The sequence below is a fragment of the Pteropus alecto genome, unplaced genomic scaffold (genome assembly GCF_000325575.1).
Source record: "Pteropus alecto unplaced genomic scaffold, ASM32557v1 scaffold67, whole genome shotgun sequence".
NCBI classification, from domain to species: Eukaryota; Metazoa; Chordata; class Mammalia; order Chiroptera; family Pteropodidae; genus Pteropus; species Pteropus alecto.
This window is the reverse complement of record NW_006441061.1, coordinates 3,602,581-3,623,382: the sequence shown is the minus strand read 5'-3', so window position 1 is coordinate 3,623,382 and position 20,802 is coordinate 3,602,581. Positions and strand designations below refer to the sequence as shown.

The 20,802-nt window shown below is 57.4% G+C and overlaps 1 protein-coding gene across 1 annotated transcript in view; it reads left to right on the top strand.

Annotated features, from left to right (window-relative positions):
• The first annotated feature begins 4,178 nt into the window (after positions 1-4,178).
• Positions 4,179-20,802, top strand: part of FAM129B (family with sequence similarity 129 member B) — a 23,213-nt gene continuing 6,589 nt past the window's right edge. The window contains exons 1-7 of the mRNA XM_015594172.2: positions 4,179-4,233; positions 7,178-7,344; positions 12,266-12,394; positions 14,035-14,140; positions 15,360-15,527; positions 20,003-20,118; positions 20,680-20,784. Of these exons, the coding sequence (XP_015449658.2) occupies positions 4,179-4,233; positions 7,178-7,344; positions 12,266-12,394; positions 14,035-14,140; positions 15,360-15,527; positions 20,003-20,118; positions 20,680-20,784 (846 nt within the window). The remainder of the gene's footprint in view (positions 4,234-7,177; positions 7,345-12,265; positions 12,395-14,034; positions 14,141-15,359; positions 15,528-20,002; positions 20,119-20,679; positions 20,785-20,802) is intronic.

Here is a 20,802-nt window from a genome sequence, read left to right as displayed (position 1 = left end):
GGACCGGATGGACCAGGAACGGGCCTGGCACCGTGCTCTCGGCTCGGGCCAAAGCAGGGCCGGGACAAACGCGAAGTCCCCAGGGTTGGCACAGAGCCGCTGCGATCTCAGCTGGAGGTCTTCCGCCTGGTGCAGGCGCACCACGGCCCGCGCGGAGGGGAGCCCTGGCCTGGGCTCAGATCCTGTCCCCACCGCTTCCCAGCTGAGGGACATGGGAAGGGGACTCAGTTCTCTGTCTCCGTCTCCTTGTCTGAAACGTTCCTCCGGTGGGACGCCATCTGCCAGGTGGTTGAGTTGAAGGTTTGAGGGGACGATCCAGGTGAAAGGCTTAGCACGGCCGTGGCATGTGCTGGGCTTTGGGAAGCCCGTGAGAAGGCACACGCTCCTTAGCCCGGCACTCCAGGCTTTCCAGGTCTGCTCTCTGAGGAATCTGCCAGGTGGTTGAGTTGAAGGTTTGAGGGGACTGCAGGGGTCCTCAGAGAGCAGACCTGGAGGCTTTCCAGGTCTGCTCTCTGAGGGCCCCTGCAGTGCCTCCTCCCCTTCTCAGCTCAGCAAGCCCCTTCTTCTCTCTGAGCCTTAGTTTCCATAGGCGCACCATGGGCCCAGCGCCCCATCCCTCAGTCCCCCAGTCCTCCAGCATCGTCAGGGAACTTCAGGCTACCCTGGGGCCTCCCCGGGTCTTGCCAGCCTCCGCTATCTGAGTGCAGGAAGTAGTGTGATCCTTGAATGTTGTCGGTTTGGAAAATCAGAGATTAATGTTCTTCCGGCTGCTGTCTGTGCCGGTCCTGGGGGATGGGCGGGATGGTGGTGCTTGACCTCCATTTCAAGGGCTTCTCCCTGCCTTAGAGGAAGCTTGGACAAGAGGGACTTTATAGGAGTGGCCATGAGTGACATGCCTTCTCCTTGTCAGGGCGAAGAGCTTTCTATTTCTTAGCTTAGAAGTCTTCTTACAACCCAGTCGGGCATATACTGTTGTGCCATTTTGCAGAAGGGGATATAGAGGCTCAGAGAAGTGTCTTGGCCAAAGGCACACAGCTGGTAGGTGGCAGAGAGCTGAGACTTGAACCCAGAACCCAGAGGAGATAGTGCTCTGTACTACAGGTGGGAGTAGTGCTGAGTCCTGTCTTCCACCTATTCCCCCCATCCCTCTGTCCAGCCTGGGGGGCCTGCGGTCACCTCCCACTCAGAGCTGACTCACCAGCAGCTCAGAGGAGATGCTGAGGCCAGCATCCTGGTCAGCTCTTGAGGACAACACTGATTAGATTGTCGTTGAGATTTTAGATCAGCTGAGCCAACAGGGACCCACGCACCCATTTAGAACAACTGAGGCCCAGAGAAGATGGACAAGTAAGGACCCAGCAGGCGCGAAGGTTCCCTGCCAGCTCTGACAAGATGGGCTGGAGACCCCAGAGTTCAGTCCTGGCTCTGATAGTGTGGCCAACTGGGTGACCTCGGGAAAGTCACTTTGCCTCTCTGAACCTCAGTTTCCTCATCTGTAAAATGAGGACAGTAAAGTCTGCTTTACCTGTCTCTTGGGCTCAGGCAAAGACACAGCAAGAAAGCATAAGGCAGGGCTTTGGAAATTGTATTGCAGCCTGAGAGACCAGGGGAGGAAGAAGCTTTGGTATGAGACAAGGTTGGAAACCTGCCTCGTTCCCTTCTAGGCTGTGTATCTTTGAGTAAGTCACCAGGTCTCCCTGAGCCTCAGTTTCCTCATCTGTAAAGTGGGCATACCCATGTCTGTTTGCAATGAGCTGTTGAACATGCAAACGTTCTCAGCGACTAGCACACCTGACAACACCTGACAAGGGCTGGCTGGTGAGAAGGCCCCTGTGGGTCACGCTCGGTGGTCATAACAGGTTTTGGCTTTGGAGACGGGATTCCAGTCATCTTGGGGGCAGAGACATCCTAAGATCTAGAGATCTAAGATCTGAGACCCCTTACTCAAACAAACCCCATGTGTGTGTGTGTGTGAGTGTTTTGCTCTGGCCCCCAAGTCCTGGGAAGTGACCTCTTCGAAGCCAGATGGAGTTACTGTCCTCATGTTACAGATGTGATGTGGAGATGGAGGCCCTGGGTTGGCAGTGGCTCCCCAAGGTCCTAGAGCACAGCGGTGGCCGGGTACAGACTGGGACACTCAGCTCCAGTCCCAGAATTCACGGGCTGCCCTCTCGGGCTAAGGAGAGAATCAGGACCCCCAGAGGTGGGCCCTTCCTGTGACAACCCACAGAGGTGCACAGTAGGTATTTGTTGACTGACAGTGAAATGACCTTTCATGAGTCACTAATCTTCCTGAGCCTCGATTCACACACCTGTAAAACGGAAGGCTGTATTTACCTATATTCACCTCTGGCATCCTTTGAAGAATCTGGGTGTGTGTGTTAGGCCTTTTGTCCTAGTGGGGTGAGCTTACTTCCTAATTCTGTGGGACGTGCTGGCAAAGGGGCACAAAAGGAGGCGGTGATTGGCTCCGGGCACCCGCAGAGGCTGGAGATTATGCCAAGGGTTCCCACCAAGGTCAGGTGGGAACCTGGGTATGGGGGTGTTCCTGGCACACTCCTGGCCTGGCTTTCCCTCCCCGTCCCCTTTGCCTGTGAGGTCCCTTCCTCCTCCTGGGCTCTCCCTTTGATCTTTGTCTGTCGAAGACTTACCCACCCTTATCATCATTTATTTTGTGGGTTATTTTCCTCGTTCTTTTTTTTTTTTTTTTTTAAGTCTTAATTGGATTTCTTCAAACTATAAAAGCTGTACCTGCGAATGATCGTTTTAGTCTCTTACGTTGTTGTTAGAAGCTGGGCACTGCTGTGATTAAGAGTGGCATGTACGGGGGTCCTGAACCGCACACTTCACGTGCTCCCCTCTCCCTGGGGAGCACTGTCAGTGGATTCGGTTATGCCCACTTCACCGATGAGGAGCTTGCGGCTCTGAGAGCTAGGCAGCTGCAGGGCTGGGCTCTGGCCGAACTGGGACTTGGCCCGCACCCTGGGCTCCTCAGCTGGCGGCTGGGAGCCTGGAGCCGCAGGACAGGCCCCCTCAACCCCTCCTGTCTCTTCTCCTGCACCAGTACCAGGGGCGAGTCAATGCGAGGAGGGAGCGAGGATGGCTGAGACAATGTGGAAGGTGGGTGAGGCGGCCACACACCCTGACACGGCTCTGCTCCAGCATCTCTGTCGCTCCCAGCAGCAACTAAATCACTATAACTCACGGGGCCTCCCAGTTCCTGGGCCCAGGGCCCCCAGGGCTGGCCCTGCCTCCGGAGGGGGAGCCACGACCCCTTCCTTTTTGCCCTCTGGACTGGGGGTGGGGAGCCCTGGGAACAGTGGTCAGAGCCAGGATCAGGAGGAGGTCGGCAGGCCATGGTTTGAACCCCAGGTGCCTCAGTCCTGCTGTGCGAACTCAGGTGAGCCCCTCATCCTCTCTGGCTCAGAGTCCCCTTTGGAGTGGTGAGCCTTGGTCTCGGAGACCACAAATTCATGGCATGTGGTGTCTCTAGAAGCCGTGGGAGGAAGCGGGAAGAGCTGGCGCGGGCAGGGGTGAAGGAGAGAGGGGCGCTGAGGCCTCGGGGACCACCCACAAACACGCAGGCGAGGATGCCGCAGTGGGAATTTAGGTTGTAAAGTCCCTGTGGCAGCTTCGGGGAGACAGTTGCTGCAGGGAGGCAGGGGAGGGGAGGGTGCGGTGCTGAGTAGCGTTTACAGGGAGGGTGCCACCTGGGCATTGAGGCCTGGCCCTCCCATGGAGGCCTTCCCCAGGGCCAAGCATCTGGCCGGAGAGGGGGACCCTGTTCAGGGCTTCTTCCCTGTGAGCCCTTCGTCCCTGAGGGGGCTGGACTCCTACCCCTCCTGCCTCTCCGAGGTCCTCCTGCCCCAAGTCCTCATCCCCTGCCTTCCTGTGGTGCTTCCTGTGAACCAAGCACGTGGCAGTTCCTCCCAAGCTGTCTTAGGACATCTCTCAAGAATGTGCTCGGGGCTACTCCGCCAGGAAGCCAGCCGCTGCCCTGTTCTTCCAGTCTTTCCTTTCCAGCGCTCCTTTCGCTGCCAAACTTAGATGAGTGCACCCAGCGCTGCCAGCCCTGTCCCCTTCGTCCTTAATCCCTGGGGGAGTGACATCGCCCTCACCCCTCAATCAGCATTTCCCTTGTCCTGTGGGGCCTGCTGTGGGGCGGGCACTCTGTAATCATGTGGCGAGTGGACCTCCTCTTCCTCAGTGCCAGCCTGCACCAGGCCACAGGCGGTGAGCCGGGGGGATCCACCGGTGATGGGAAGGGCACTAGCCCCGCCCACCCATTGACTGGGTTTGCAGTCAATCCCTAAACAGACAATAGCATTTTCTCTTTATCTCAATCCATTTGGCTCCCGAGTTGGGAGAGCAAGGCTGGATAGTGAGAGACCCCCACACTCTCCGATCTCTTTGGTTCTGAAATTTTAGGTAGCGAAGGATTTCTCTAAAAACAGATTCAGATCGGTACCGTTCTTGAGTTTGGATAGCAAGGCATGCCCGTAATTAGAGCTGGGTGCGGTCAGGGCTGGAGTCACTGCAGTCTGGGCATGCGGGCTCACGCGGCTGCCTCTTTTCCTACTCTGCTGAGCGAGGCACCCCCGCCCCCCAGGTTTATGCCCATCCCCTCTCCTCTCACCACCCTCTGCCTGGGGCCTTGTCCTCCTGTCTTCGCGCCCTCCGCTCCCGGACCCTGGTCCCACAGTCTCCCTTGGATAACCTGAAAGGTCTAGAATGGATTTTGTCCCTGCCTCCCACCCTGCCCTGGCCCCTCTCAGCCCAGACGATTAAGGTTTGTCAGACTCATCTGTGCCTTCTGGCTCTGTCTGGGTCACCTTGTTCTGGTTGTCACTTCCTCAGCCCCCACTGGCTTCCTCTCCAACCCACAGCCCCACCTGGTGCGGGCCTCGAGGGTGCCTGGCCCTACGGGATGATGCCTGGGCCTTTACCGGGCTAGCCTTGCCCTTTCTGTCCTGCCCAGTCTAGCCCCAGGGGCCTTCTAAACCCAGCCACTCCCTGCCTGGACTCGAAGTCTGGCCTTCCCTGACCTGGCAGCCCCCGTTCGCTTCCTCCTGGGCCTGGCTCCCTCCGGGTCGGGACTGATTCCAGTCCTTCCGGAAATGATGCTCTGTCCGAGGCTGGTGCTCCAGGGGTAGGTTAGGCCTCCCAGAGCCGAGGCTGGAGGAACCTCGAGATGGGAGAGCCCACGCCTACCCTCCGACTTGCTGGGAGAGTGCCTGCTGGGAGCTCGGCTGCTTGGGGCAGAGTTGGGACAAAACCTCGGGCTGAGGCTTGGTGGGCTGGCGGCTGAGCCTCCTCATCCCTAAAATGAGAGAAACAATAGCACTGACTTCCCGGGGTTTCCGTGAAGAGTTTTTGGGCTCACGCATGTGAAACTTGCCCACTCACCGGCTCGGATTAACCTTCAGCGGTAACTATTACGGTGGTGATTACGGGATTTTTCAATACTATTGTCATGTAGGGTCCCGTTTTCTCCATTTGACCCTAGTGCGTTACCCCATCTCCCTCCACCCCCATCTTGTCTCGTCATTTTCCAAAACAATTCCCATGGTCTCTGAGAGAGTTCTGGTTGTTTACGGTTTTTAGAAAGAAGGCATTCAAAGCAAATTCCTCATTTGTTCTCCCCTTCCTCCCTCCCAGAATATGGACAGACATGACCTTGTTCCAGGGAAGGGGAGGACAGGCAAGGCCAAGGCCGCGGTGAGGGGTCCATGGGCTGCTGGGCTGCGCCGTCTCCACAGGGCGTGGAGGGAGTGGGCCTGGCTGAGCCCCTAGGTGTGGGACGTGGGACGTGCTTTTAGGCTTCCTCCTCAGCCACCGCATCCTGGCTGGTTCCCAGGACTGCATCCCAGCTACGCTGCCCCTGGCTGTGTGACCTTGTGCCCGTGACTTAACCTCTCGGGGTCTCTGTTTCCTCTTCTGTAAAGTGGGAATAACACCAGCCCTTCCTCACAGAGCTAGCGAGAGGATGAAATGAAATGCTACGCTAGCGAGGTGCACTCCGTACCTAGCGGCCAGCCATGGGAAGGACAGCGTCATGTCAGTCCCTTCTCCTTTGAGAAGGGACCAGGCCTTCGAAACCTGGAATCCAAAACTGTCAGAGGTAGCAGGGCCCGTCCATGATTGGGTCCGATCCGCTCAGTGTGCTGGGGGAAACTGAGGCCCAGCACAAACCGCTGGTTGGGACTCAGGCTGTAGCAGCTACTTAGCACCAATAATTCTCTCGCAAGGAGAAGGCCCCCTTGTCATGGGTCACGACCCTTGCTGGGCCTCGGTTTCTTCATCTGTAAACGCCACCTCAAAATACTGAGTGTTTAACATGCGCTGGGCCTGCCCCGGAGGCCACACCATTCACCTTCTCTGTTTCGTAGCAGAAAAGAGAAACAAACGGGCCAGTGGAAGCAGAAAAGTTGTTAACTTGGTGAATGAGTCAATTTTAGAATATTTACTTTTTTATCGTGAAAGGAGTCATGCTTGTGAAATAATTAAAATGCTATAAAAGAGAATAAAGCAGAAAATGAGATGGATTCTGCTGTCCGCAGCCCCACCCCCTGAGGTCCCACCTTAGCACTCAGGCGCGTGGCCTTCGGGACCTCTTCCCGGAAGTCCCCAGGCATGAGTAATTTGTACGCACGAGCCGGAATAACTTTAGATGCGACGACATTCTGTAAGTGCGGTGACATGTGATTCTGTCGCTTGCTTTTCTTTACGTGATGGAGTGTGGACATCTTCCCTTTGCTGATACACATTCTTATCAACCTCCCTTGCCCCCCGCTTCTTACTTACATCGTTAAAATTGTGCACACAGCTGCCAGTCGCCCTCCAAAAAGGCCATCCCCTTTTCCAACGCCCCCCGGCCTGGGTCAGGCTGCCCATCCCCTCACATTCTGGTCCATCCTTTTGCATTTGTTTGGTGACCGGGGAGGCTGACCGTCTTTTCACTCGTCTCTTGCTTGGTTCCTCGTCATTTCTCTTTGGCCATTTCTCCGTCTAGGGTCATTGCCGGTTTTCCTGTCCGGAGGTTCACCCAGCTGTGTGCAGGAAGTGCACAGCTCTGCCCAGAAATGCTCGGAGCTTGTGCAAACAGTTTCACGAGCAGGAATTTGGGGCATTGTGGACGCCCCTCCCTGGGGCAGGGTCGCTGTATGTCGGTAACCATGACGACCTCACGGTCCTGTTTGTTCTTCCCTTCCAGAGAAAACTAGGAAGATCCTGACGGAGTTCCTTCGTTTTTACGAGGACCAGTATGGTGTCGCCCTTTTCAACAGCATGCGCCACGAAATCGAGGGCACCGGGGTGCCGCAGGCCCAGCTGCTCTGGCGCAAGGTGAGGGGCGCCCAGCGGGGCAGGGCGGATCCTGGTCGGGCTCTGACACCCGCTGCCCATGCGGTCTTGAGGGAGTGACGTCCTTCTCTGGGCCTCAGTTTCCCATTGTTGCCGGGATGGTGTCTAAGGGCCCCGCCAAGCTTCTGAATACACAGATGACGTGGTGGTGTCCCTGAGGCCCCTTTGTCACTGTGGGGGACCCCCCGCCCAGCTCCTCCCCTCCACCAGCAGAGCTGGGGCTCCGCAGTCATCTCGACAGACCCGGGTTCAAGCCCAGCTCCTCCTCTTACTGGTTGTGTGCCCGTGAGCACATGACCTCACCTTGTGGAGCCTCGGTTTACGCCTCTGTAAAATGGGATGAGCATGGACAGGGTGGTTGCTAGGATTTAAGATTCCAGTCAGCCAGGTGCCTGGCACAGGGTAGGTGCTCGGACAGTGCTGGCTGACACTGTCGTCGTCACCAGTCTCGTCATTGTCCCATTGTTAGTAGTGGGGCTGTGTTCGCCCAATAAATATTTATCTAGTGAGGGACTGGAAGCTCTGGCCTGGGGGTGCGTGTGGGCTGGAGGAAGCAAGTGAAGCCTGTTGGGGAGGGGACCCTGTGATTGGCCCCAGGGGAAGTGAGGGAGTGTCAGGGGCACAGGGGGGGCGCTCTGAGTGCCAGGCTGGAAGCCAGCCGCCAGTCTCGGGCCTGGGCTCTTGGGGTGAGACCTGTCTTCACCCTTCTGTGAGTGGTGCAGGGGGCCCTGTGTTAACCCAGGGAAGTCCTGTTTGAGGGCACTGCACGTCCCTGGGCTGAGGTCATTCCCTTTCAGTGACCTTCACCCTCTGCCCCCTGGATGCCCAGGCAGGTGGCGGGGGAGGGGTGATGAGGAGGAAGGCACCAGGGCCGCCGCCTCTGCAGGTGGCCTGGCTCTGGAATGACCGAGCAGCAGTCAGAGGCTACTTGCTCTTGGCTGGTGGCCCCTGAGCAGAGTGCCCACCCACTTCTGTCTGGGAACCTGACTGGCTGAGCCGATCCCTCGAGAAGTGGGGTCCAAACCAGGTCAGCCGGGTAACCCTCGTGTCTGGCGCTCAGGTCATCAGTGGCTGAATGCCATGGCTGGCGGGCTGAGTGGTTGCCCTTGGCCACCTTGCCACACCTCCCCACAGCCCGGTTGGCTTCCTCTGGGTTGCCCCAGTCAGCTGTGCTTCGAGGGTCTGGGGCCAGTGCCATAGAGGAGGGATGGAGCCTGGAACCTTGTAGTCTGGTGAGAAAGAACTCAGGAGGGGCTGGGTTCAAATCCTCTCGGTTGAGTCATCCTTTAAGGCTCAGTCTCCTCATGTGACAGATGGGTGCTCTCTGCAGGGGGCTGTGGTGAGGATTCAGTGAGAGGATTAATGGCGTGTGGGATTTCTAAGGATGAGTCCCGACCTGCTGGGTAACCTGAGACATGTGGCTTCACCTTGCTGAGCCTCAGTTTCTCTGTCTGGGAAGTGGCATTCGGAGCGAAGAGTCATCAGGGGCCAGGGGAGTCACGGCGGCTTCGTGGAGGGGGCGGGGGGTTTTGTGGGGCTTTGCTGGGCATGGCGGAGCGGGGGGAGGGATGGATCTGGAGGGCACAGAGGAGGTGGCAGAGCACACAGAAGAGGCTGAGAGGGCCCCACACTGGGATTTCATTCCACTCCCACCCTCCAAACCGAGTAACTAAAAATGTCCCTATTTACCACGAGACTAAAGAGGCCGGAGCTGGCGTCACTTGACCTGGCTTTGAGGATTTATTACCCTTTGGTGTCTTCTCAGTGGGAGGAATAGCCAGAGGCCTTAGCTCAAGGGGGTAGGAGAGCTGCTGATGAGACAAGGGATTACCCTGAGAGAGAGACAGGCAGGGGACGCAGTCAGGTCAGGTGCCGTGGCCCTCTACAGACAAGAGACAGACCGTAACTGTAAACAGCCATTTGCACGGTCAAGCTAGCGCTATGAAGGGGCGAACTCAATCCATGGGGGCCCGACATCATCTGGGTGGCTCATGAGGGCTTCCTGGAAGAAAGGCCCTCTCAGCTGAGGACCTTATGAGAGAGGGAATATTGCACCAAGTCAATGGCACGTGCAAAGGCCTGGGGCTGAGCCTTAAACCGGCTTGCCTGGCTGGTGGAGACAGCACTCAAACCAGGTCCCAGATCTAGCCAAGGGCTCTTTCTGCCTCAACCCCCAGCCTCCTCAGGGTGAGGGTAAGTCAGGGCTCTGTCACAGCCTCTCGGAGCATATGTTCCTTTGATCTTGGACCCAAAAAAGGCTGGTCCCTTGGTGTCATGGCAACCTTCCGACCTCCTGATAACGGAGGGCAGAGTGGAGATGTGGCATGTCCTGGGTGTCTGGCAGGAGCACACCTGTGTGATAGGAGAGGCTTTGGACCCAGTCCTGGTGAGCTGCTTCTACAGAGTGGGCAGAGCTAGAATTGCTCCCCCCACCCCCAATTTGGAAAGAAATATCCCAGGGAGGTAGGTCCCAAATAAACCGAGACAGAAGTGGGGGCCCCCTGACAGCACTAAGCTTTTACTCTGCATGAGAAATGCCTTTTACACTCACAAGGGTGTGTATTTATTGTAGGAAAACAGAATTAATATGTCAGCAAAAAGAGTAAAATGAAATCACCCACGATCCCCGAAAAACAAGAACTTTTGGTCTCATTTTTGCCACTCGGGAAATTAGCCACCATGATGTTAAATCATGGTAGTAATATCATAATAATAGAAATAATAATATTAATAACCAGCATCATAATAACATCAACCGTTTTTATTAGCAACAATAATGAAAAATAATACAATAAAAATAGTAATAATAATAATAAAAACAAACAAGAATAAAAAATAGGTGCTTTGTGTGGGCACGGTTCATCCCGTTGGCACAGCTCGGCTGCCTGACAGATTATGATTATGTCCACATCTGTGGGTGCTGAGGCTTTGAGAGGTGGAGTCGCCTGTCCAGGCTCCCCTGGTGTGGACAGTGGAGGTGGGACTGGAACTTGGGCTGTCGGAACCGGGCCGGTGCTTCATCCAACCGCCACCCACCAAAGATTCCCACCACGTCATCAGAGGGCTTTGCAGTCCCGAATATTTTGCCTGGGCTGTCGGTTCCGTTCTGTTTTCTGCAGGCTTTCCAATGGAAACACGACTCTGCCATTTGAAAGTCTTAAAAATAAAGCTCAAACCTGCAAGCCATCACCCATTACAGGCTGCCCACGATTTGGGGGTGGACTTAGGCATGGAGGCGTTGAGCTCGCCTGGACCTGGGAAGGCCTGCCTGGGCAGCGAGCTGTGCCCTTAGGTGCAGGCGCCCACTGCCCCTGAGTCGAGGCTTTTGCCCTAAGCAGAGGCCTGGGGGGGATTAAAGGGCTTCGCAGGCTGCCAGGAGAGTTGTATCTGCACTCTTTCTAGAAGACCTGGGCATTGAGAGGTGGGTTGACAGTTGGCCCTGGTCTAAATATAGACCACTGAACTGCAGCTTTGTGACTTGGGCAAAGCCCACTGTGTGTGTTGGGGGGTGCGGTGGGGGGTGGTAGGGGGAACTATTTTCTTTTCCTGTAAATATTTTTATCCCTGGGTAGGAAGCAGTCTGCGGGGGTCCTATTGTTTAAGTACAATGGGCCCTCATTTTCCAAGAGTGTTTTGGCATTTCCCCTTGAAGAGTGTCGGGGAGGTTGCTGGGGAGAGGGGGCTGCGTGTGAGGAGCCAGGCCTGGGGTGGGGGAGCAGCTTGGCAGGGGCTGCTCACGTCTGACTGCAGCTGCAGGGCGGCCCAGACACAGAGCGAGCGACCGAGGAAGGATTAGGCACCGTTAACATAATGCTTTCTCCCATTATTGCATATGATGCATATTTCTTTTTTGCAAATGGAATCATATTTATTGTAGAACAGACGGAAGCCGCCTAAAAAGCCAGAGACCCCAGACTCCCCCAGCTCCTCCTCTTCAGGAGTAAGCCTGCCCCCTTGCCGCCTGTGTCTCCTTTCCCGAATCTCCCTGGTGCCGATCTGCTCAGGACAGCCACCCCCTGCTTCTCCCCACATAAGTTCCTAACGGAGCGGGGAGCCTGACCCAGACTGAGGAATCCTGATGGTGGCCACGGTGGCTCCATGTGTTGTGTGAGCTGCGTGCACTGCCTATCAGGTGCCAACTGCCCGTGTGATGTTTGCTCGGGTCATCTGGGATCCTCAAGATACTTCGATGAATTCGGTGCTGTCCCCATTTTACAGAAGGGAAAACTGAGGCTCAGAGAGGTGATATGACGAGTCTGAAGTCACACCGAGTCAGAGGTCGGGTCGAGGCTAGGGCTTTGCAGGAATGTCTGGGTGGTCCCGCTGTCTCCGGTCTGCCAGGATGCCCGTGAAGTGTCGAACCCGCCAGACTGAGGTCCCCTCCCTCCCGTCCAGATTCATGTCAGCTGTCAGAGCTGAGCACGTTCTCCGGAGTCACCTTGGTCAAGTGTGTGTTGCCCTGAGGATAAGCTGAGGCCCAGGGCTGAGAAGAGGCTTGCCCAGGTGCTGGCGTGGGGGTGTCCCCTCTGCTGGGGTGACAGCCGTGCACCCTCGCTGTATTGGGGGCGGACGGGGAAGCAGCTTGCCGCAGACTCCAGAAAGTCCCAGGCCCGTCCTGAGGTAGCCGTGCCTGCTGAGGGCCAGGACGGACTGGGGTCCTGGCTGGGCTCTGAATCGTGGGCCTGGGTTCAAGCCCCGACATCACCGCTGCTCCTCCTGGGTCTTGGGGAGCCCCCTTCACTGCCCTGGGCCTCACTTTCCTCGTCTGCCCAGTGGGTGAGACACAGCCCTGCCTCGGGGGCCCTTGCGGGTGAGCACACAGGCACTGCAGGCCAGGCTGTCACCTTCTTGGAGGACTCGTTCCCTCGCCAGGCCTCACTGCCCGCCCTCCTCGCTCCCACAGGTGCCGCTGGATGAGCGCATCATCTTCTCGGGGAACCTCTTCCAGCACCAGGAGGACAACAAGAAGTGGAGGAACCGCTTCAGCCTCGTGCCCCACAACTATGGGCTGGTTCTCTACGAGAACAAAGTGGTGAGGCCGCCGCCCCCGCCAGCCTGGGGTCCCGCGCTGAGCCCCCAGCCCCTCCTGGCCCCAGCCGGGTCTTCTTCCCCTTCTCCTCAGACACCCGCCTCCCCCGGCTGTCTTCCTCTAGAGCCGTTATCACGCCACTCGCCCCGCTCCCAAATCCGGGACACCAGACCCCCACCCTCACCCTGCCGCTGCATCCCCACTCTGCTGTCACCAGGGCCAAAGCGGAACCTCAGCACCCTCCCCAACCCGTTCCCACCTCCCTGGCTCTAAATTTCATCCATCCAGGCATCCAGCTCTCTGGCTCCCCGATAACCAACTTGCTAGCTCCTACCCCCCCCTCCAGACCTCTCTCAGGTCCCTCCAAAGCTCTCCATTTCCAGGGCCCTCGCCCAGGCCTCCCCCACCTGGGCCTCCTTGCTGGCTGGGCTTCCTGCCGCTCAGCTCCTCGCAGGTCCCACCCTGGCTCTTAAGCAGCCATTCCCCGCCCGCTTACCCCTGGGTGGTGGTTCTATCACCTTCCTTCCCGATCCACCCCCTTGCACCTCCCTGCCCTGCAGTGGCTGGATGTGTCTTGCAGAGTGTCCTTATCTTTGCCATGAGCCCCTGGAGAAGAAGCCCTACCCGGTTAAGGCAAAGACCCAATTTTTTCTACCAGACATTTCTCCAGAGCAGCTAGAGGACAGGCTCAAGCCCTCTGTTTCAAGGCGAGTCAGTGCTGGAGTAACAGTCAGGAGCAACCTATTGCCCCAGGGCGGTGGTTCTCAAATTGGTAGAATTGAATGGGACTCGCCTGGAGGGCTCGTTAAAATAATCTGGACCGTGTCCTAGAGGTTCCATCTGCTCTGGAGAAATGTGTTGAGTAGGGACACCTAGTGGCAGGATATAGCATGGCAACCCAGCTGTATGAGCTACTGCAGAGCCACGTTTTTCCCCACTGATGGAAGAAAGCAGTGCCCAGACCTAACTCTCCTCCAGAGGGGACTTATGTGGTGCTCAGAACTTAGGAAGCTGGTGGACAGGATAATGGTCAAAGACCCTGGGCTCTGGAGGCTGACAGGCCATGTTCATGTCCTAGGTCCCAACTTGTGGCTGATAATGGTACCCACCTTGGGTTGTGAGTGTTCTGTGCAATGAAGCATGCAGCGCCTATAGCACAGTGCCTGATATGTAGTGAATGCTCAGCTAGTGGTAGCTACGGATAATAGAGGCGGTAGTATCGGTAGTGATGACAGTAACAGAAATCTCAGCATGTTTACTTGTCCTTGCTGCGCCTGGCACTGTGGACTGCCTCACTCAGACCTCACGCAGCCCTGTGAGGTAGGAGTCATTATTACCCTGGTTTTGTAGAGGAGGAAAGAAGCCTGGGAGGTGAAGGAGGCTTGTCCTCAGTGTCATACAGACACGGTAGTCAAGTGGAGCCAGGATGTGAGCCCAGAGCCTGGGTCCGGTCACTATACCGTGTTGACTCGTGTTGGCTAAACTCCTCTTTCTGTTCCCTGCTCCTCCATCCTTTCCCTCATCCTCCTCCCCACCTTGGGCAGGCAACACTGAGTTGGGTCCTGGAGCCAGAGTTGGAGATGGGATTTACCCTAGGCCACACCTGTAACCCCCAGGGACCATCTCTCTTACCCTCTCCTTAGGCGTATGAGCGGCAGGTCCCACCCCGAGCTGTCATCAACAGCGCAGGCTACAAAATCCTCACATCCGTGGACCAGTACCTGGAGCTCGTTGGCAACTCCTTACCAGGTAAAGGAGCAGCCATTCAAAGACAAAATGCCCTGGGATGTGGCTGGGGGAGGCGGGGGCGGGGAAGGGCAGTCCTGACCCCTGAGCTCCAGGCTCCAGGTTTGCAGAAGGACCAGCATGGCCTAAGCCCACAGAGAGGAGGCCTGAGGCCACACAGGGCATCAGGGCTGAACCCCAGCAGCGTGGGCTCCACCCCAGTACCCAGCTTCCTGAACCCGATGGCCACAGCTGTGCAGTGGGGCTCTCACCCTCTATCCTTCCTCTTTCCTGAGTCCTTGAGGGACTGGGGAGAAGACGATCGGGGTGACCCAGCTTTGTAAACTGCTGAGTCAATACTGCATTTGCGAGGAGTTATTTTCGGCGTCCTGTTTCCAACCCATCCTGTCACAGGCTCCCGGAAGCCTTATGAGAACACATCTGCCTCTCAGATGATCCTGGGGAAACTAAAGGGTTGGGGGGAGATGCTGGCCTGGGGAGCAACGTGTGCCCCCAGATAGGACGTGGGACTAAAGTGCCCCTGTGTGGCTGAGGGCTCAGGTGGCGTTGGCAGTCCTGGATTCCAGCCCCTGCTCTGGCTTTGTTTTGCTGTGTGTTCTTGGGCAACACGGCACTGACCTTGGGGTAGTCTGGACCCCACGAGGTGCTGTGTTCACTGAGCCCAGCCCAGGGACACAGACAGAGCCAGGGCGCAAAGAAAAATTGCTATCGTCCTGTTATTAACAGCAGTGGCGAGGACCACTCATCTCACTGGATCTCGAATATCCATGTAGTTAAAATAGAGAGAGAAAAATCTCCTTTTATTTATTTTCTACCCCCCATCTCCCAGGCCTCCCTTCCCCCCACTTGGACATTTAAACCACACTTTGGCCTCCACAGCTAAAATTTGAAGGGAAACCCAAGAAGGTAATGCTTGGCCTCGTACCTGAGGGCTCTGACCCTGGTCATTTGTGACTCACACACGGAGTTTAGAAACTTCCCCAAGAGCGAGTGGATGTGACTGCATTACCAGCTCTGAGAAATGGGTCTAAACAGGTGCCAGGGGATTCTGGGGCCCCTTCAGCCAGGCTGTGGAGGATGCAGCAAGAAAGGATGCTGCCTCTTCAGTGACATGCTGGTCACCCCAGGACAGGCCGACTCTCTCTGGACCTGAGCCTACCCCTCAGATTAGGACCCAGGGCAACTGCAGAGGGCAGCCGCTCAGAGCTCACTGTGTCCACAGGGACCACCTCGAAATCGGGCTCCGCCCCCATCCTCAAGTGCCCCACGCAGTTCCCACTCATCCTCTGGCATCCTTCTGCACGACACTACTACTTCTGCATGATGACAGAAGCCGAGCAGGACAAGTGGCAGGCTGTCCTGCAGGACTGCATCCGGCACTGCAACAACGGTGAGTGGCCTTCAGGCGCCCCCGGGCCGCGGTGGGGCCATGGAGTGAGATCCCCTGGGTTTTTGCCGAATGGTGGCACCTAGTGGCTGAGTGTGGTATGGCAACCCTGCTCTACGAGCTGTTGTCATTTTCCTTCTGGGCTCGTCAGAAACCATGGTGATGCCACCCTTAGCCTTTTTCCCTGGATGAAAACAGTTCTGCGTTGCTCAGAAAAAATTCAGGAAATTGCTCTCCAGATGGGTGTGGTTAGCTGTGCCCTCGAACCCTGGGTCACAGGATCACAATCCTGATGCTGCCACTTCCTTAGGACCTGACTTACCTCTGAAATGGAGATATGATTCCTCCTGTGTCTGAGGGTTCACAGTGAGAATCCACTCAATGCTTATACAAATTCTTTTTTTTTTATTATATCATTTCTTCCCTTACCACCGACCTCTAGGTAGTCTGAGAAGTTCACTTCCGCCCTCGGGGCCTCAGTGTCTTCTCATTCGTGAGCTTATGAGGTCTTGTCCGGCCCACTCATTCACTCAGCAAACATTTTTAGTGTCTGGGCACTGAGGATGCAACAGGGAGGAAGACGTGGTCCCGGCCCCTGAGCTGCCTGCAGCCTGGTGGTGGAGACAGATGTTAAACAGATGGGTTCACCCGGGGCGATGAGTCACAGCTGTACTGGGTGCTGGGGGAGTCACCGGGGGAGGCTTGAGGGTGTGACTGTACTGGGTGGGGGGGTTGCTGATCCTGTGTTTGGGGTGGGGTGGGTCAGGGCGGCTCCCTTGAGGAGGCGTTGGTTCAGCTGAGCCCTGGTTCAGCTGAGTCTCCCAGCAGCCTGAGGAGACTTCCTGACAGGTGGCAGCGGCATGAGGGGAGGCCCAGAGGCGGGAGCAGGTTAGAACGGCAGGAGGCCCTGAAGAGGAGAGGGGGAGACCTGAAATGGGGCTGCAGGGGACCCTGGGGTCAGGTCAGGAGAGCCTCGTAGGGCTCTAAGGAGTTTGATCAAGAAAGCTTGTGATTGTTTCCGGAAGTTCTTTCTGCGCTTGTGGAAGGAGCAACCCTGTTTTGTCTCCTAGTGACCTGGCCTTGGGGCAGCAGAGGGAGGCGGCTGTGCCTGCCGCTGCCCACCCTGCGGGCCTGGCACACCTTGGGCTCAGCTCCACACGGAGGTGGACAGGTGGTGGGGGCACCCGTGCCTGGAGGCCGGCAGCCATGGTGACTCGGCTCACCTCACCCACCCTCTGGACTCTCCAGAGCCGCCTCTGCCCTGTCTGGAGTCTGACAGGCAGAGGAACCAGGTCTTCGTCAGGCCGATCCCTGCCACCTGGGCCGGGCCTTGGTGCCCACAAAGGGCCTCCTGTTCCCAGGTCCCCAGGGGTGGTGGGGCCAGGACTGGGCGGAGGTGATTTGGTCTCTGGTTGCCTGGAGGAGGGGGCGCCCTCCCTCCTCCCTTCTTCCTCCCTCCCTCTCTCCCTCCCCCTAACCTTGGCCCAGCTCCACCCTTTCTAGGTGTCCAAGGCTAATGGCTGACCTGGCAGGGTGACCCCAGGTCAGGTGGAGGATGGGGCCAGAATGAGGTGGGGAAGAGTCACCATTTCAGTTCCCCTGGGGGATGATCAACTGGGGCTTTGTGGGATTGTTAGCAGGGGTAAATGAGCCGGCTCTTGTAGAGCACTTGGCCCCGCGCCTGGCACCTAGCGAGTGCTCAGCTGGGAGGCCTAGGGGAGCCCCTTGGGCGTGGGTGCTGCGGGCAGGAGAGGAGGTCAGGGAGAGCTGCCGAGGGGCAGGAAGGAGGGCGAGAAGGGGTGTCTTGCAGCAGGAAAGTGTTCCAGAGCTGACAAGTCTGGTTTCAGACGTGCCTTTCCTCCACGCTGAGGACTGTGGGAAAGTTCTCGGCTTCCTTGGGCCGGGGAGGCTGGGCCTGGAGTTTGTGGAGCCTGGAATTGCTCACTCCAGGGGCTGCCAGGAAGTAGGGGTGGGGGGTGGGGAAGGAGGCCAAGCTGGGTGGACGCCAGCTCATGGAGGGGGGGCCTCACATCCTGCATTCCTGGAGCAGCTGGGGGTGGCAAGAGGCAGCTGAGGCACTGAGCTGAGCCCTGGGGGTGGGCGTGGGGCGCAGAGGTCAAGGCCTCTTCCTGTCTGCTGCCCAGGACTAAGGAATGCGATTTCCTTTCTCAGCCTGACACCGATGACCCCTCGGGATGGAATTCTCCAGGTCTCGCTGGAGTCAGTGGGTTGTGGGTTCGAGCCCTGGTCCTTCCCTAGCTGTGTGTCCTTGGGCCAGTAACTGCCTCCCTGAGCCTCTTCTCATTGGGAAAAGCGGGCTGAGAAGGGCCGTTCCTCACAGAACTGTTTTGAGGACTGGATGAGGGAATGTGTTCGAGTGTCTCACTGGCTCTGGCGCCACAGCAAAGCATCACGGACCGGGTGTCTTAAACAGTAGAAATTAATTTTCTTACAGTTCTGGAGTCTGGGAGTCCAAGGTCAAAATGTCAGCAGCTTCGTTTTCTTCTGAGGCCTCGCTCCCTGGCCTGCAGAGGGCCACCTTCTCCCCGTGTCTTCACATGGTCCTCGGCCCCGTGCGTGAACATTTTCTGTGCCCAGATTTCCTTTTCGTAAGGACACCGGTCATATCGGATCAGAGCCCTGCCTAGTGACCTCATTTTACCTTAATCTTTTCAGTCTCTATCTCTAAATACAGTCCCATTCTGAGGTTCAGGAGGTTAGGGCTTCAACATATGAATTTGAGGTGCGTGTGGGGGGACACAATAGCTCGGGGGGTGGGGGGGTGACCCTCACTTTTATAAAACTCGGCAGCTCGGCATGCAGACAAGGGATGCTCTAAGAGTCTGGGTGAGCAGAGTCAGGGCTCGAACCGCCAGCCTCCTTCCTGCTGCTGCCGGCCCTTCTTGCCGCTGGGAAAGCATCCCGGCCTGGCACACCTGGCTGTCGCCTGTAGAGTGTAAATGCCCTGACGTCGAAACCTGGTCTCTGGGAGACAGTGTCCCTCCTGGGGGAAGGGGGGTGGTGGGGTGGTGGTTCTCCTGGCCCAGGTGGGTGGCACCCCGCCCCAGGGGCTCTGCACCAGCCTCGTCTAGAACACCCCTTCTCTGCTCCAGCCACTCCTGCCTGATGTCAGGGCCCCGACATGCAGGGGTAAGACGCCCCCTGCCCCCATTTTAGTTTAGGGAGCGGCCACTGCACGGATGGGGGCCGGGCCTCAGTTTCTCCACTGCTGAGCTCCCTCCCAGCTCCGACAGGCAGTGATTTCTGCGGTCAGCCGGATGTGGGAAGGGAGGGGTCTTCCCCACACCAGAGCGGGGCTTTTTCTCTGTGGGGGTGATTCAGCCTGTAGTCATCGCAGGAGGAGCTTCGGTTTCAGGGGTGCAGGGTGCTGTTTCCCTTCCCTCAGCTCTGGGGACACAGTGGTCGGGGGCACGTGGCCAAGGTAGCCGCCCGCTGCCTGGCTCTGTGGTGTTTAACCACACTCTTCCCCAAGCCAGCTTTTGCAACTTCCTGCAGCCTGCCTCCCCAGCACCCAGTCTGGAGCTTCACTGATACCTGCCTCACCATCACGGGGGAGGTGGGCACACTCAGATGGGCCACCGCCACTACTAACAAAAATAGAAAAATTGTATTTTGTAGTCAGACCCGAATACACAGTGGTGACCGAGGGCCTGCCCACAGAAGCAAAAGCAGTTTCTTGCTCCAGTTACTCATCGAGTACAATATGCAGCCCCATGCTGGGGCCTGCACTGTCGTCCCTGGAGCCTCCCAGTGGTTGTGCAAGGCCAGGCTGGGTCATGGTTCCCACTGTTCAGAAGGGGACACTGAGTCCCTTTAGGTTTCAGTGACCTGGAACCAGGCTTGGCAAACTATACCGCATGGGCCGAATTCAGTCATGGCCGACTGCTGTACATCAAGTTCACGCACGCGTTGTCCGTGGCCGCTTCCGCGCATGCTGCAATGGCAGAGTTGCGTTGTGGCAGAGATGATCTGGCCTGCAAAGCGGAAAGCATTTATCGTCTGGCCCCGAGCAGGGAAAAGTTGCAGGTCCCCGAAGTAGAGAGTAGGGGGAGGGGGCAGGACGAGAATGAACATCTCAGGGCAGCCGCCCCTGGGAGGATGGGTGGCTTCTAGTCCTGGCTCTGCCATCGCTGCCCTGGAACCTGGTCTGACAGCCGTGCAGTAGAGAGAACGACGGTACCCGTGTCTTGGGGTGGTTGTCAGGACTTGACATAAGGGGGGTCTGAAGGCCTGCCTTGCTGCTGTTGGTGGTGTTATTGCTGTTGCGGTCACTCCAGCTTCTCCTGCCACAGTTACTACAAGGGCAGTGGAGGGTCACAGGTGGCGGTGTGCATGGGTACACGCTCGCTCGTGTGTGTGTGTGTGTCTGTGTGTGTGTTTGGCCGTCAGTCGGTGGTCTTGGTGGAGGCCACGGGGCCATCTTGCTGACCTCCCCTCCCCCTCCCGTCCCTGGGCAGGGATCCCCGAGGACTCCAAGGTGGAGGGCCCTGCGTTCACGGACGCCATTCGCATGTACCGCCAGTCGAAGGAGCTGTATGGCACCTGGGAGATGCTGTGTGGCAACGAGGTGCAGGTGAGGCCAGGAGAGCTGGCAGGGAGACTGTCCAGAGGGTGGAGCTGGGCACAGAGATGGGCTCTGGGGCACTGAACGTTCGGACAGAGACGACAAACTCAGATTTGGACAAGTGGAAGCTGAGGTGGGTCATGCAGGTGGAGATACTTGTTATTTTGTTCAGTCATTTACTGAGCACCTGCCCTGGACCAGGGGCTGAGGCACCACTGTGAACAAGAGGGACGTAGCTCTGGCCCTCTCTGTCTAGCAGGAAAAACAAACATTTGACAAATAAACACACACACCTCCATGCTTAGGCAAGGGAAGAGAGGTGCGGTGTTCTGGACAGGGAGGCCGCATGTGCAAAGGCCCTGAGGTGGGACCCCTGAGCCTGCAAGACGCCCAAACAGATAAGCTGGGACCTGTGGGAATGATGCTCAGGAGAGAGACGAGTGGAGACATGGAGCAAAGGGCCAAACCACAAGGGAGTAGGGACCTGAGTGGCCGGGCTTGACCATACGTGGAGAGGAGCGCGCCTAGACACAAGCCAACCCCTGCCCCGGCTGTGCCTCCCGGTTCTAGATCCTGAGCAACCTGGTGATGGAGGAGCTGGGCCCTGAGCTGAAGGCGGAACTTGGCCCCCGGCTGAAGGGGAAACCACAGGAGCGGCAGCGGCAGTGGATCCAGGTGGGTGGGCCTGGGCTT